This window comes from Mesoplodon bidens (assembly GCF_964165515.1).
Source record: "Mesoplodon bidens genome assembly, chromosome: 6".
NCBI lineage: Eukaryota > Metazoa > Chordata > Mammalia > Artiodactyla > Ziphiidae > Mesoplodon > Mesoplodon bidens.
The window spans coordinates 8,281,951-8,297,067 of record NC_138162.1 but is presented as its reverse complement, the minus strand read 5'-3'; the positions used below and the strand labels follow the sequence as shown (position 1 = coordinate 8,297,067).

Sequence of the window (15,117 nt, the reverse complement as noted above, 5' to 3'; positions counted from 1 at the left end):
GAACCAGCCCGGGCTGGGGCCCAGACGCTCCCGCGCTCTCTCCTCAGGCCCAGATGATCTTCCTCAACTGCGGCCACGTCTGCTGCTGCCAGCAGTGCTGCCAGCCCCTGCGCACTTGCCCCCTGTGCCGCCAGGACATCGCCCAGCGCCTCCGCATCTACCACAGCCGCTGAGCGCCGGCCGCGGCCCGGGCCCGACACCTCCAGCCCCACCTCTGCCACCTGCGGGCCCAGGGCTCCAGCTCCCGCTCTGTTCTCCATGGACTAGCACGGGCCCCTCTGTCCTGGCCCAGGCGGAGACAGGAGTGTTCCTGACCGAGGACAGAGCCAGCGTGAATACTGTGGAGGAGAGAGGACCCCTCGCCGCACGAGGACAGGGTCTGGGGTGTGGGGTGCCGGCGTGCCTCCCTCTGAGCTCAGGCCTGAGTGTCCAGCTGCCTCTGGCAGTCACGGGCCCCCCCAGGAGCCTCATCAGGGGAGCCCGGGCAGTGCTGTCCCACTGGGCAGGGTGGTGGGAGTGCAAGAGGGCCCTGGCCGAGGGGAGAGGTGGGGAGGCCACCGTGGCCTGTCCTTGGACTGACTGGCCAGAATGTGTTCAGAGCGGGCCTGGTGCCGCAGCAACGTCGGCCCCTCCTCGCCTTCCTCTCTGCTGCTCCCCGCACGCTGGGCCCCTCCGCTCTCCACATCTGCACCTCCTCCCCCCACACAGCTCCAGGGCAGGCACTGAGCTTTGCAGACCCGAAGCGGGAACGTCAATAAACCCATCTCCAGCCTGTTCCTCCAGAGTCATCACTGGGTCCTGATGGAGCCCGGGGAGGGGGAGGGGGTTGCAGCTGAGTCAGAAGGGAAGGGGGGAGGTGCAGTGTTCCCAAAGGTGAAGTTATCCAAACCTCCCTCGTTGCAGGTGGAGAGACCAGGGCTCTAAGAGAAGGGCTCCAAAAGTCTGCGGAGCTTGTGGTGCCGTGTGGGCTGTGCTACGTGCTCTGTTATCGTTACCCCAGACCAGGGGGCTGGATGTCCCGGGCCCTGCGACAGGAACGTGGTGGCACTGGCTCTGGAGCCTAGAAGCATCTCGACCCCTGAACCCATGCAGCCACGCAGGTTGTTCACTGCACAATTCCAGAAGGAGCCATGCTCCTGGTACTCACTGTAGAGCTGCACCTTTATCGTGCATTTTCTGGCCGATAGTCTTGAGCCAGGGGCAGCGTTTTCTTTGGGCTAGAGGCAGGCCTGCTCGGGGTGCCTGGGCTCTGCCTCCAGCTAACTCTGACCCTGGCCAACCTTCCACGTCCTAGTTCCCCATCTGTTCAGCAAGGGACACGACGGATCCCCGACGTAGGCCGGCGGCCACCAGGGAGCCCTGAATGCTCATCGCAGGCACAGCCTAAGAGCCGGCGGGATGCAGGGGACAGGCCCTCACTCTCCCTGCCTTGTGACTGTCAGTCCTGTGGGCTGAAACAGGACGGATGAAGGGCCCATGTGGTGTGAGTCCTGCTTTCCAGGTACCCGGGGCACCTCTGATGGTTCCCCTCCCCACACACCCTCCTGGGCTCTGCTTAGCTAAGAGGGGAGACTGAGGCCTGAGGTGGGCAGGGCCGCCTCGCAGAGCACAGTGTTTGGCGGGTCTCCTTGAACCCTCAGTAGGTCCCCCCTTTTATAGACGAGCCTGAGGCTGAGTTCAGTGACTTGCCAAGGTCAACAGCAAGACTGCAGCTGAGCCCCTGCTTGCTCACCTCAGCCCTTAACAAGCCTTCAGCCACTGGCCACCGTCCCCCAAGGTGGTGGGGGCCCCATAGCCTCAGCCCAGGTTCCCCACCTTCCTGGACCTCAGTTTACACATGGATGAAATGTGACAGTGGTGCCCGCCACCTGGAGCTGCTGTGAGGCTCCTAGTCTTGCACGTAACCTGCACGGCTCACAGTAAGTAAGTGCTCAGAAATACTAGCTGTGTGAGCAGGAGTCTTAAAAACACTGGCATCACCGTTTGGATCTAGTGTGAGCCTCAGGCCCACATGGCCATAAAGTAGCTGTCCTCCTGCCCTCACCATTGCCCGAGACTGCCAGAGGTGCGCCCTGCATGGATGTGGCTGAGGAAGCCATCTGAGCTGCTAGCAGGTTAGTCACCTACCTGCTGGGTCCCTTCTCCCCAAGCCTCAGTTTTCTCCTCTGTAAAATGGGATAATAGAAGAACTCTTGCCGTGCACCTGTAAGCACTCGGTCAAGCGACCATCCCAGAAAGTCAAGGTGCACAGACGCTCCTACTCAGTCTCCAGCAAAGGTCTCCCCCTGCTGGCACCACACATGGGCCACTGGCTTTAAATAAAGCATTTATTGATTAGTAGAAGCTTAAACAGTTTGCATAATATTTTCAATACAAGATTTGAGAAGGATTGGAAAACCACAAAAGAAGGCACCAGAGGAGAGCATCTTCAGACGGAACGAGTTGGTAAAAAAGGTTAGTGAGGCGTTGACTTTAGGGCTTGGGGGACTGGAAGGGGGGTGGTCCCTGAGCACCAGCCAGTGCTTCACGTCCTGGGGGTCCCAGGGCCCGGTCCAGGAAGGAGATCAAGGGGATGGAGGATGCAGGGCTGGGATGGGGTTGAGGACCCTGAAGGACTCGGTTTCTGCCCTCCCCACCCTCCCCTCACAGCAGCAGGGGGAGGGGGTCTGGGAAGGCCAGGAGGTCCCAGCCTGAAGATGGTCTCAGCTTGACCCTCACCCCAGGAAGGGGGATGGCTGGGCCCCATGTGACTCATGAGGACATCTGAAGAGTCCTGGAGTTTTCAGGGTGGGGTGACTGGAAACTCAGAGCAGCAGGGGCCGAGCTCCAGCCTGACCCAAAAGCTCAGTGGTGCCCTGGGGCGCCTCGGCCCATCCCCCTGCCCCTCACAAGCCCCGCAGCTCCCTGGGAGGATAGCGCGTACCTTGGAAGTGGCCTGCAGAGTCCACACCCCCCCCAGTCCTGCCACTGAGCAACGTGCCACCGCCCCCCCCAGCCCAGCACGGGGACAGAGGGACGCCGGAGACTGGACCCCAGCTCGTGGAGGGGGAGGCGCCGGCCCAGCTTCCGGCGACCCTCCATCTGCCACCGCGCCCACCCTCCCAGCAGTACCTCTGCAGAGGTCACGCCCTCCTGCCCGCAGACACGTCCTCTCCCCAGACCAGCCCGTTCCAGGCCTTTCTTGTTCTCTCCTCAGGCCCACGGCCCCATCCCCCTCCGCGAGGCAGCCCTCCCCCAGCCTGAAGGCCCCCTCCTTGCACATCCCCTCACCCGGGGCAGGACAGCAAGGCCAGTATCCACTCCAAAACTGGCCTCTGGGGCCCAGCCGGGAGGAGGGAGGAGCGGGGCCGAGACGGGCCTCAGCGCTCCGTCTTCCTGGCTCCAGCGAGCCCCTTGGTGAGAGGAGAGAGGATCCGTGGGCTCTGTGTCACAGCACATGCTACCCTTACCGCCCTCTTCCCAAGGATGGCAAGACCCACGAGGGAAACGGGCCACAGAGGCAGGACTCAGGGACCCAGGGCCACTGAGTGCTCCCAGCCCCCCCCGCTGTGCTCTGGCCCCAGCAGGAGGAGGAAAGCCGAGATCATCCCACAGAAGAGAAAACAGACCGACCAAGTGTGACCGAACCCAATAAAGTGACTCAGGTGGGCCCATCCCCGCCCAGCCCCAGAGGTGCCACACCAGCCCGGCCCCATCCCCACCTGGAAGGCACAGGCCCAGCGCTCCCCGCCCAGAGCTGAGCCTTCCAGTGCCTCGGAGGGAGTGGCCCGTGTGCCATGTCCAACAGAAGCTCGGGGGCGACTGGCCTAGAACTCAGTCTGCACCCCTGCGCCGTCCTCGGTGGTGGTATGGATTGGGGGGCGGCCGCCAGGGCCGGACACCTGCTCCCCGGTCTCCTGGTCACTGGGCTTGGGAGGCTCGAGGTCCGAGGCCTTTCCAGGTGGGAGCTGCCGGGGGTGTGAGGCAGGCGGTGAGGCGGGCTCAGGGGCCGCCCCGGGCTGGGGGCTCTCCTGGGCGGGGGCCCCATTGAGCAGGGGGCCAGCCGGTGGGGGGCTCTCAGCCTGCAGATCCTGGGCCAGCAGACCACGGAGCTCGGTGATGCTGTCTGCGGATGCAGTTGCTAGCGGCTCGGGGACAGCCTCAAAGGGCAGCACCGCCTCCTCGTCCTGGACCACGGACACCACCTGCTTGGCACGCCGGCGCTTTTCCGAGAGGATGGCTGCTTCTGGGATACCAGGGCTGCCGGCGTCCCCACCACTGTCACTGCTGCCACTGTACTCCTCTCCCCAGTCGATGGGCACGCCCTCGGCCAGCAGGTGCAGATTGGGGTCGCTGTTGTGCATGACCACGCTGTCCCGGTACAGGTTGTGCTTCCTCTGCACAGCGGCCTCCTTCACAGCTACAGGACAAGAGGGCGGTGTCGGGACATTTACCACGGGGCTGACGGCCGCCAGCACACCTTACACTGTGACCTGCATCATCCCCCAGAGGCCTCCCTCGGCCTGAGTGGGTGCTGTGAATGGGACGAGGCTTATTTCAAGCCTCAATGCCAGGAAGCAGGGGCTGTGACCCTACACCCTGTCACTCACCTGATGCTCCCCAAAATGTCAAGGACCCACAAACAAACTAAGGCACAGGGATGCGATGCTACCCTTCTGGGGCCACACCGCTAGTAGTGGGCCCACCCCAGCCCACGGCGTAAGTCTTCTCTTTTCTTTGTAGCTTAGCTGACCCCACCAGGAAGACCTCTGGGCGGCCACCTCCACCACCCTCCAGGCAGGAAGGGTCCCAACAGCAGCAGCAGCCCCCACCCAGCTCTGCAGCCAGCCCCCGGGGGCCGGGAGGCACGCACCCTGCAGGATGTCCTTCATGACCGTCTGCAACACCACCTCCTCGTACGTGTTCTCCACCAGGATGAACCTGGCAAAGTCCTCGAATATCAGCTCCTGGAACCGGGACAGCTCCTGCCGGGCAGGGGTGTGGGTGGGGGCAGAGAGAGGGGTGGTCAGGGCTGTTGGTCAGGCCCAGGGCTGGGGCTAGCGGGGGGGAGGGGGAGGGGTGGGGGAGGAGTGGGGAGGGGTGGGGGGAGGGCGCACTCACCGACTTGCAGGTGGGCGCCAGCTTCTTGAGCAGGAACGGGACGGTGGTCTGCAGCAGAGCCTCCCGGAAAAAGCGCTTCCGCACGGAGCTGCTGTCATAGTCGTATTTCTGCCACGAAGAGGGGCCAGGGAGGCTCTGAGTCAGGGAGCTCCACCGGTCCCTGGTCTGACCCGAGCCCCAGCCTCCCCCTGGGTGGAGGGGTGGGGCCTGGCCGGGCGGCTCACCTTCAGCACCCGCTCCAGGATGCGCTGGATGGACTTGCACAGCTCCTCCTTGGTGGGCCCCTTCCCCAGCTCCTGGTGCAGGAGGGTCTCGAAGGTGTACACGGCGTTGTCCATTTGCTGCCGGCGGGGCACACCACGGGGCACGTAAAAGGGGTGCCCGCCGGGAGGAGGGGGCGCCTGTGTGCTCAGCTGCCCGTTCACTCGCTCGCCCCTGTACTGTCTAGTGTGCTGGCTCAGGGCTGGGCACCGGGGCCAGTCCCTGCCTCAGGGAAACAGAGGCCCTGGGCCCTGTGGGAAGGGGCTTAGGGAGCAAGGAGGGCCTCCCAGAGGAAGGGGTCTCTGAGACCCAAACGATGAGTCTGAATTAGCCAGGTGAGCAGAGGGGCAGCGTCCAAACAGACCAGAGAGCAGAGCGGCAGAGAGCATGCTGGGGCCGAGTGGGGCTGCAGCGAGGCCCGTGAGGAGGACGGGGAGGGGCCCGGGGAGGAAGGCCACAGAGGCAGGGCCTCTTCCCCAGGAGATAGGGACCTGGGGATAGCACCCTGGGCTCACCTCACGCATGAGGATCTGGGCTCGCTGCTTGAACACAGATGTGCTGGACACGTCAAAACGCTGCTGCAGCCCATCGAGCCGCAGCGGCTCCATCTTCTCATAGCAGCTCTGCATCTTGAGGGGATGATACGCCAGCTGGGACAGCTTCTCCATGTACTGTAGGGAGGCAGAGACACGCGGGACCTGAGCTGGGGCTGCCAGAGTAGCCAGGCAGCCCCCCAGCCCCTGGGCCCTCGGGGTCCAGGCCGTGGGGCTGGCACCCGGGAAGGCCCTCCAGGGGTGGCGGTCACAAGGGCAAGCGCTGGAGGACCCGGGACAGGAAGCATGAGGATCTGAAGGCAGGAGGAGGGGGTCCAGCAGCACAGCGTGTGAGAAGAGGCCAGCCCGGGCGCTGGGTGACCGTGGGCAAATCGCTCACCTTCTCTTAGCCTCAGTTTCCTCAGCCTCCGAATCAGGAGATGGTTTTTCATGATCTCTAAGGTCTTCTATGGCTCTCAAATTCTATGATTATTATTGTCAATGGACTCCTCAGTTTGGGGTATAGAAGACGCTAAGATTACAGGACCAATTCTCTCTGTATCTGACAATTATGTGGGGTTCCAGGCAGCTGACTACCCCAATATGGGGTCTGTGGAAGACCGTTCACCCCGAGAACCAGAGAACTCAGAAGTGAGAGAGGCTGGCGCCATTTGTGGGGTGCACGAAACAGCATCTGTGTACTTGCCCGGCCCCTTGGTCTCCTGCAGACCCTCCATTCACAGGTTATGCCCCGGAGGGGAGCGGCCAGCCCTGATCACAGTGAGGGCCTGACGGGGGCCAGACCAAACCCAAACCCAAACCCGGGGCCAGTGCCTGGCTCACCTCGCCCAGCTTGTCGATGCCGCCCTCATTGATGACGTTCAGGTTCATGTCGGTGACCTCCTTGAAGAAGACGTCCCGCACTTCGGTGAAGCCCTGGCTGGTGGGCACCATCAGGGCCTCCAGGATGGATGGGATATAGGGCTGGACATGATTCCGGACACACACCTCCGCCTTGGGGAGGATGGAGGCTGCACCGAGGGAGCTGGTTAGCGGATGGCACCCCCAGTAGCAACTCCCACCATCCCAGGCCCCCAGGCTAGAGGCAGGCTGTCGTATTATTCTTTAAAGAAAACCACTGGTGACAACGTTAGCAAACTGAAGGATTCTTGAGGAACAGCTGATAATGCAGCACAACTAACAGGGAGTTCTGAGACTGGATCCTGATGTTCCTGAAACTGTGATGGCGAGAAACTAAGAAAACCGCTCGTGTAAAGGTCGCTAGGTCGGCAGTGTTTCTGCTGAGCTAGAGGAAGAGAACTCACCTTTGGGGGTCTTGCTCCTTCATTAAAAAAAAAAAAAAAAAAAAAATGAAAAACACTCCAGTGGCTTCAATGAGCCTCTGGGTTTTGCAAACCCCGATTCTGCTCTGGAATGGTGTGGCCTGACTCAGCCCAACCCTGGAAAAGGCTGCTTACCTGTGGGCAGGGACTGTCTCCAAGGCATTCTGACCAAGGCATTTTTTAGCCAGTGGGTGTTTTGACGTCCCTCCCTCTCCCCTGCCCAGCTAACATTACTTGTTCCACACAATAAATGTCAACTCTCGGTGTCCTCCCCAGCTCGCAGTGAGAACAGCGGTTAGAGAATAACCCTCGGGCAACTGACAACAGTCACAGCTGTGGCCAGCGTGTGATGGACAAGTGAGTGAAAGGATCCCATCAGGCTCAGAACAGAAAGGAGCATCAACTGACCAGGGAAAGGCTGGCTCAGTGTGAATCACCAAAGTCAAGCTGATGTCGCTAGAACGACACATGGTAGATCTGATGACCAACGATGAACAGGAGGCTTGAACCTCCTCACCGTCATTTAGGTCACCAAGATCTGAGTCTATAGAAATAACAGCTGGCAAACACCTCACAGGGGTTGGAAGAACAATGCCTCAGATTTGATTCTGGTGTTTTAAAAATAATCAATCAAGTCATTCCTGTGAAATGCAAACGGATCCCTGAAACAGGCAGGAGGGACGCCCTGACCCCGGATGGCGGGTGGTCCCAGCACGTCCACCAGGTGATGACAACCACAGCAGGTGGCCTGCCTACCTCGGATCTTGCTGGCCAGATGCTCCTTGGAGGTGATGATCTGGTCCATGTCGGTGCGGATGACGGCCTCCATGGCCGGCCGGGCCAGCTGTAGCTTGGATAGCACGGCCTCAAAGCGTGCCTTGGCCTGTTCATACACCATGCGGTACACGGTGTCTGAGATCTGCGGGCAGGGCGGAGGTGTCAGCGCCAGGCTGAGGGTGCCAGGCAGCTGCAGGCCCCCCACCCCCACTCCCAAGCCCAGGCCTGCCCACCTGGATCCACTGCCGCTGTCGCTCCTGCGGTTTCCCCTTCAGCCGGGGGGCGAGCTCTGCCTTCAGCTCAGGGCCCAGCTCCTCCATCACCAGGTTGCTCAGGATCTAGGACCGGGAGGCACAGGCCGGGGCAGGGGTTGGAGCATGCCCAGCCCCCTCCATATTCCGGCAAGCCCGGCCACTCAAGCCCCCCCCCACCCAGAAAGCTGATCTTCGCTCCACGTCTCCACTGCCCTCCCTCCTGAGCATCATTCCCACAGGTCCCAGCTTACCTGCTTGGGTGTCCTGTAGGATCCTGTAGGGGCCCCACCTCAGGACCATTGCACATGCTGCCACCCTGTCTGGAATACCACACCCTGCCCTCCTTGCCTGCACATGAAGTGTGTGCGTGTACTTGTCAAACGTCTGTTTCTCCTAGACAGCCCCCTGAGGGCCAGGACTGCGTCCCTCTTACAGTGCACCCCAGCACCTAGTCCAGGGTCAGTGCTCAGTTAATGACTGAACAAAATAACAAGTAGCTCCCCCTGCGGGATCCACCTCAGCCTCCACCCGTCCGAACCTGCAGCCAGTGCTCCAGAGCCCTGCCTGTGGCCCCGCGCTGACTTGCGCAGTCTCCCCGCCAGCCTCCCTGGCCTCACCTGCACCTCGTTCCCACACAGCATCTCCCAGGTGCCGTACAGCTCCTTGGACTGGCGGTACATGCGGATGGCGTCAGTGAACGCAGGGCCCTCCACCTTGGAGTCCTCGGGGATCCCTGCCCGGGAGAGGGATGGAGAGAGGAGGTCAGTAGGATGGCCCGTGCCCTCCACCAACACCAGTGGGTTGACTGCCCAAACTCCCCCGACCTCTGACCCCCACGGCTCTTGTAGCAACAGCATCAGGAGTAGTTGCAGTGACAGTAACGATAAGAACCCACCGACAGCCGTGGACAGTAAGACAGCCCTCCTCTGTATCCTCCATCTCCTTCAATCCTCCCAACCAGCCCGAGATGTGGGCACTGTCGTTTCCTCTGCTTTTCCAGATGAAGAAACAGGCTCCGAGGCCAGGCCACTGCCGAGGGTCCAAGGCCAGTGAGCAGCAGAGCCAGGACCAGAAGCCGCCACCACCACCAAGGAGAGGCCACCCAGCACGGCAGACAGCGTACCCGAGGCACCCAGAGACCCTCCCTCCATCAGGGGCCTGCCAACTTTCCCCGCAAAGGGCTAGACAGTAAATAGTCTCAGCTTCGTGGGCCAGACGATCTCCGTCCCAGCCATTCAACCTGCCATTGTAGCAGGAAAGCAGCCGCAGGCAGTGTGTGAACAACGAGCCGATAAAACTGGATTAAAATAGGCGATGAGCCCAATTTGGCTCACGGGCCATAGTTTGCATAGCCTCGTGGCAGGTCACTGAACCCTAAGGGACCTGAGTTCTCCCTTCTGAATAGTGGGAACAATGACCAGCCTGGCCTCCACACCCACTGTGGGGCGGCAGGGCCTGGGAGCAGGCCCAGCAGGTACCACATCGCACTTTATAGTAACTGCAGCCACACATGGGTCCGCCTTGCTCACCGCCGTGCATCCAGGGGACTGGAAATACCATTTCTCACTTTTGTCACTGATGGTGGCGGTGGTGGCCCAGATGAGTTTGCCCACCTCCCCCGTGCTGGCGAGGGGGTCAGTGAACAAGGCATGGGCCTCAGACTGGGTGCTGGGGAGGCAGGCTGCAGGAAGTCGCAACATCTGACTTCGGGATGAACGTGGTTAAACACCTCACAGCCAGGCAGCTGGCGGCTACCCTGGCCACGAGCCCCTGACCGCTGTGTCTCCAGAGCCAAGGGAAGGGGAAATGGCAGCCAGTGCCTCCGAAACCCCGACCTCCACTGCAGTGACTACGGGCTGAGTCACCCACACAGAGAAGAAGCCCCTCTCTGCCGTGGGGAGAACCCCTCCCCTCCACATCCGCTGACGCAGGAATCACACTGCCTGGCGGGGCTGGAAGAGAGCTCAGAGGTGGGGAAACTGAGGCCCAGCCCCAGCCCTGCAGTGGCAGCTCCGTGGACTGGGATGGGGGCGTGAGGGGCATCTCACCCTGCATTTCAGGGACCTGAGATGAGGAGGGAGTGACGGGGGCAGAGCAGGGGTGTCCCAGCTGGGGTGCCGCGCAGAGCCCTGGGGTGGGTGCTGCCCAGCTGGGCCAGGGGAGGAAGCCCCTCAGGCTTAAGGAGGGGCACCGTCTCCCAGAGACCGGGTTTTGCCTAGAAAAATCCAGCCGTGCGTTATATGCAGCCTTTCTCACATTGGGGCATTTGCAGTCTGCAGACGGCAAGCCGGGTGTGCCAGGCAGGGTCGCTCTCCAGGCGGCAGGACGCCGAGCCAGAGGGTTGGGCAGCAGGAAGGAGGCCGCCGATGCCCCGGGCTCTGGCCAGTCAGACGTGCAGCCTCAGACCCTCAGGACATCCTTACTCTGCACGGCGAGTGGCTGAGTCAAAAGGGAGGGTCACCCCTCCCGAGCTCTTCCCCTGAGCCTGGCTGTTAGGGGCTGAACTGTGTCCCTTCAAAGTCCTATGTTGAAGTCCTGACCCCCAGCGCCCTCAGAATGTGACTGACTGGAGACAGGGACTAGAGAGGAAATTAAGTTAAAACGAGGGGCTCAGGCTCGGCCCTGATCCCATATGTATGGCTGGTGTCCTCAGAAGAAATCTGGACAAATTGCGCACACAGAGCGGGGACTGTGTGAGGACATGGAGAGACGGCAGCTGCCTGCTGGTCAAGGACAGAGACCTCGGAAGAAAACAGACCTGCTGACACCTGGATCTTGGGCTTCCAGCCTCCAGAATTGTGCAAAAATAAACTTCTGTTGTTTAAGCCGCCCAGTCTGTGGTCCCGCGTTACGGCAGACTAAGGCTGAGACCGCACACGCATTCCCTCACCTAATTCCCCAAACGGCTCCCAGAGGGACAGCTGTTCTCAGCCCCACTCTCCCCATGAGGAAACGGGCTCAGGGAGGCAAGCAAAGTCACTGGCTCGAGGCCACACCGCTAGGGAACGGCAGCCCCAGGGCCTGAATCCAGACCGGCCGACTCTAGTGAGACCTGGAGACTTCCTGCCCGTGGGGTCCTCAGGGTCAGGCTGAGAAAGGAAGCTACATTCCTCAGGCCCGGGCAGCAGGCAGAGGGGGACGGCGGTCGGACAGGAAGAGGCCTTGACCTCTGCACCCCAGGCCCAGCCCGAGGGGGCAGCTCCATGCCCGCCGCCTCTTGCTGCCCCAGCTGCTCCGGGAATGCAGGATGTGGGCGGGGGCCGGACGAACTGTGTCCACCCAGCTCGGCCTCCTTCCCGAGCCACCCCCCACTTCCTGGCAGCCCCCGGAGTGAGCAATTCCAGGCCCTGCAAATTCCAGGCCCAGCCCCCGAGGAAGCCGAGAACTTTCCCACAGTCCTCAGGGTGGAGGAAAGGCTCCTCTAAAACCGCCCTGTCAGCTCTCAACACCTTGCGGCCGCAGGACGCCTCTCCCCCCGCCCCAGCAGCTCTCCCCGGCCTCCCCTCCTGCCCACAGGACCCACACCCATACCCCTCAGCCTCCTGGCTGAGCGCTCGCTATGTGCTAGGCACGGGGCCAAGAGCTCTACCCAACCCAGCTCATGTATTCGTCCCCACGATCCAGCAAAGTTTATCACAACTGCCATTGTGCGCATGGGGAACCGAACGGCGGCTCTTCCCCACCTGGTCTGTCCCCACCTGGCCTGGCCTGGGGTCACCTGGCCAGGTCTGCCATTAGCCTTGGAAACCTTCAGAGGGAGGAGCTGGGCCAGGGAGGGGGAGGAGGAAGAGGAGGAGGGCGGGAGGAGGAGGGACGGTGCCCCAGGCCAGGCAGCCAGAGCCCAGATCTCCTCAGCCCAGTCCTGGCCCCGCAGCCCCCGGGGACCTGGGAACAGGAGGCTCTTTGTGGGCGGCAGGGGCTGGCCTGACTGAAGACCTGGTTCCTGCCGCCCGGCAGATTCCAGCCGGGGCAGAGGCAGCCCTGGAGAGCAGAGAGGACAGGGGACAGGTGGGGTGAGCCGAGTCACTGCACAGCCGCCTCCAGGCGTGGGTGCCCACTGTCCATCCAGCGGGTGGAGCTGCGCCCAAGGCATGCCGGGCAGGGAGAGTAGGGCAGAGGCAAGGGCAGGGCGGGAGCAGCGGCCTCCCTCTGCTGCCCGGAGGCCAGGTCACCGGGAAGGAATTTCAGGGTCCAGGATGGGGTTGCTCCTCCCATAAGGGCAGAAAGCCCCTCATGCCCCACCCCCCGGCTGAGAGACAATCACAGGCCTTTCTGATCAAACTCCTTAAAGCCCTACAAGGCCCTCCAGACCTGACCCCAGTGCCCCCTCCAGGCCCATTTCCAGGCACCCCCTCCCCACTTCAGGGCCTGGGCAGCCTCCTCTAAACTGCCCACACCCCGGGCCTCCTTCATGCTTGCTGCGACCGCCGTCTGGAACTCACCTCCCTCTGCTCTAGAACTATTCATCCTCCAGGTCTCAGGAAGCGTCCTCAAGGAAGCCACCCTGATCTACCCCTCCCCACACACAGGATCAGCACCCCCCAATACATACACACACTCCAGGTTCCCCAGGCGGCTCCCACCCAGCACCCAGCACAGCTGTGACTCATCACCCCCTGGTGTCCTCATCTGTTTAACATCTATCTCCCTACCAGGCTGCCGGCAGCACAGGGACAGGGACCATGTCTTGCTTCCTTGTTGCATCCTCAGTGCCCAGCCCTGGGTCTGGCTCAGAGACATTAAAAGGTTTGTTAGGGCTTCCCTGGTGGCGCAGTGGTTGAGAGTCCGCCTGCCGATGCAGGGGACGTGGGTTCGTGCCCCAGTCCAGGAAGATCCCACGTGCCACAGAGCGGCTGGGCCCGTGAGCCATGGCCGCTGAGCCTGCGCGTCCGGAGCCTGTGCTCCGCAACGGGAGAGGCCACAGCAGTGAGAGGCCCTCGTACCGCAAAAAAAAAAAAAAAAGGTTTGTTAAATGAATGAGTGAACTGGAAGAGACCTTGTAACTTTACAGGTGAGGACAATGAGGCCCTGAGGGAGGAAGGGAACTTCCCACACTATGGTACAGGTCACTGATAAGAAAGAAACGATACCATAAAAAAATCTTTACCAAGCATTGAGTGGATTCTCACTGTGAATCCTCACAAACCCTCTGAGACACAGGAGAGATTATTATCCCCATCTTAAAGAGGCTTCAAAAGGTAAGTTGGCCTCCTAAGGTCCTGTTGCTGGAAAGTGGCAGAATCAGGATTTTTTTTGTGTGTGTGTGTTACGCGGGCCTCTCACTGTTGTGGCCTCTCCCGTTGCGGAGCACAGGCTCCGGACGCGCAGGCCCGGCGGCCATGGCTCACGGGCCCAGCCGCTCCACGGCATGTGGGATCTTCCCGGACCGGGGCACGAACCCACGTCCCCTGCATCGGCAGGCGGTCTCTCAACCACTGCACCACCAGGGAAGCCCAGGATTTTTACTTTGTGACCCAAGGGCTCAACAACTGCATCCCTCTGAGAACAATATCCCCAAATTTTTTTCAGAGCATCACAGAACTGTTTTCATCAAGGAAGAAGGTGAAGGGCCAGCATGACAGTGGTTTCTAACAACCCCAGAAGGAAAAGCAGAACAGCTCATAGAGCAGGGTGGCCACACCGCACTCGGCCACTAGGTGTCACCACTCAGCACATAATCCAGGTAACCCCGCTCCCAGCTCCTGGTGCCTACAGGCGGCTCACCATTGTTGCAGTGCCGGACGCAGTCCTGCAGGACAGCCTGCCACTTGTCCTGCTCAGCTTCCGTCATCATGCAGAAGTAGTAGTGACGCGCAGAAGGATGCCAGAGGATGAGCGGGAACTGCGTGGGGCACTTGAGGACGGGGGCACTGCCCGATTTTGATGTGGTCCCTGTGGAGACAGTGCCCTCTGAACAGCTGCCCTCTGGGGCTTCCCTCGGCCAGAGGACGCCAGCAGCTGACCCCTCGCCCTACCATGAGGGGCAGGCTCAGGTCCAGAGAGAGCTGGCCTGTCCCGGGGTGACCAGAGAGCCAGTGGAGAGGCCACTTCCTTCTCTCTTGCTCCACAGCCTGGCTAAAGTAATGTCAGACTCGCCCAGCACCATTTCTCAGAGCTGGTAATGCAGCCACCGCCCTGGGGTCAGGTTTTAAACTCTGTGCATGAGGCACAAATAACACAGGGTCAGAGCCCTCAGGGTCAAAGGCCAAGCATTACCTTCTTGGGTTTCCCTTCAAATTTCAGCAGCAGAGGCCAAAGTGTGGCTTAAATGTCCAAGGGGGGAGGGAGGTATGGGTGTGGGAGATAGAGAATAAATAAAAGGGGATTTTTCTCTATTTTGTCCGCATGGATATTCGAGATCCAGCGAGATAAGTGGTCCTGGGCTGTGACCTTGCCACTCCTGTTAATAACAGGACAATGGCAGTTCTTCTCTGGGCCCTGGCTCTGGGTCCCTGCACTCAGCTCAGCACACACAGCACCTCATGGGGTCTACATAACACCCCAAGGTCAGCCCTCTCAGTGCAGGGGCTGGAATCCAGGAAAGCCGGACTCCAGCTGAGCCCTCAACCACCAAGTCCCACACAAGGGTAAAAGCTGCCCCCACAAGGCCAGCATCTCCCTTACCCCTTGGTCTCCCTGGGATCATCTAAGAGGCAGATGTTCTCCCACAAGGTTGCTGGGTGTCTCTGACGGGGTGGGGTCGCCTAGGATAGCTCCTTACAAATGCAGTACTGGCTCAGCAGTTTACAAATTAGGGCATCTGGAAGCCTCTCAGGGACCCAGGGAAGAGGCAGGGTAGAGAGAGGTCCCCCTGCACAGCTGTGATTGCCAGGCTCAGGAAGCAGGGGC

At 61.1% G+C, this 15,117-nt stretch overlaps 2 protein-coding genes across 5 annotated transcripts in view; one reads left to right on the top strand and one right to left on the bottom strand.

Moving 5' to 3' along the window:
* LRSAM1 (leucine rich repeat and sterile alpha motif containing 1) overlaps nt 1-2,648 on the top strand; it is a 44,881-nt gene extending 42,233 nt beyond the window's left edge. For all 4 annotated transcript variants that reach the window (XM_081236516.1, XM_081236518.1, XM_081236517.1 and 1 more), the window contains one exon: nt 48-2,648. In XM_081236516.1, coding sequence (XP_081092642.1) covers nt 48-173 — 126 coding nt within the window. In that variant the 3' untranslated portion in view covers nt 174-2,648. The remainder of the gene's footprint in view (nt 1-47) is intronic.
* The window catches only part of NIBAN2 (niban apoptosis regulator 2), a 51,012-nt gene continuing 38,208 nt past the window's right edge, over nt 2,314-15,117 (bottom strand). Inside the window, exons 5-14 of the mRNA XM_081236515.1 lie at nt 13,993-14,160; nt 8,886-9,001; nt 8,248-8,352; nt 7,994-8,156; nt 6,738-6,925; nt 5,877-6,032; nt 5,325-5,441; nt 5,101-5,208; nt 4,853-4,964; nt 2,314-4,399 (exon numbers count right to left, since the gene is read on the bottom strand). Coding sequence (XP_081092641.1) covers nt 3,807-4,399; nt 4,853-4,964; nt 5,101-5,208; nt 5,325-5,441; nt 5,877-6,032; nt 6,738-6,925; nt 7,994-8,156; nt 8,248-8,352; nt 8,886-9,001; nt 13,993-14,160 — 1,826 coding nt within the window. The 3' untranslated portion in view covers nt 2,314-3,806. The remainder of the gene's footprint in view (nt 4,400-4,852; nt 4,965-5,100; nt 5,209-5,324; nt 5,442-5,876; nt 6,033-6,737; nt 6,926-7,993; nt 8,157-8,247; nt 8,353-8,885; nt 9,002-13,992; nt 14,161-15,117) is intronic.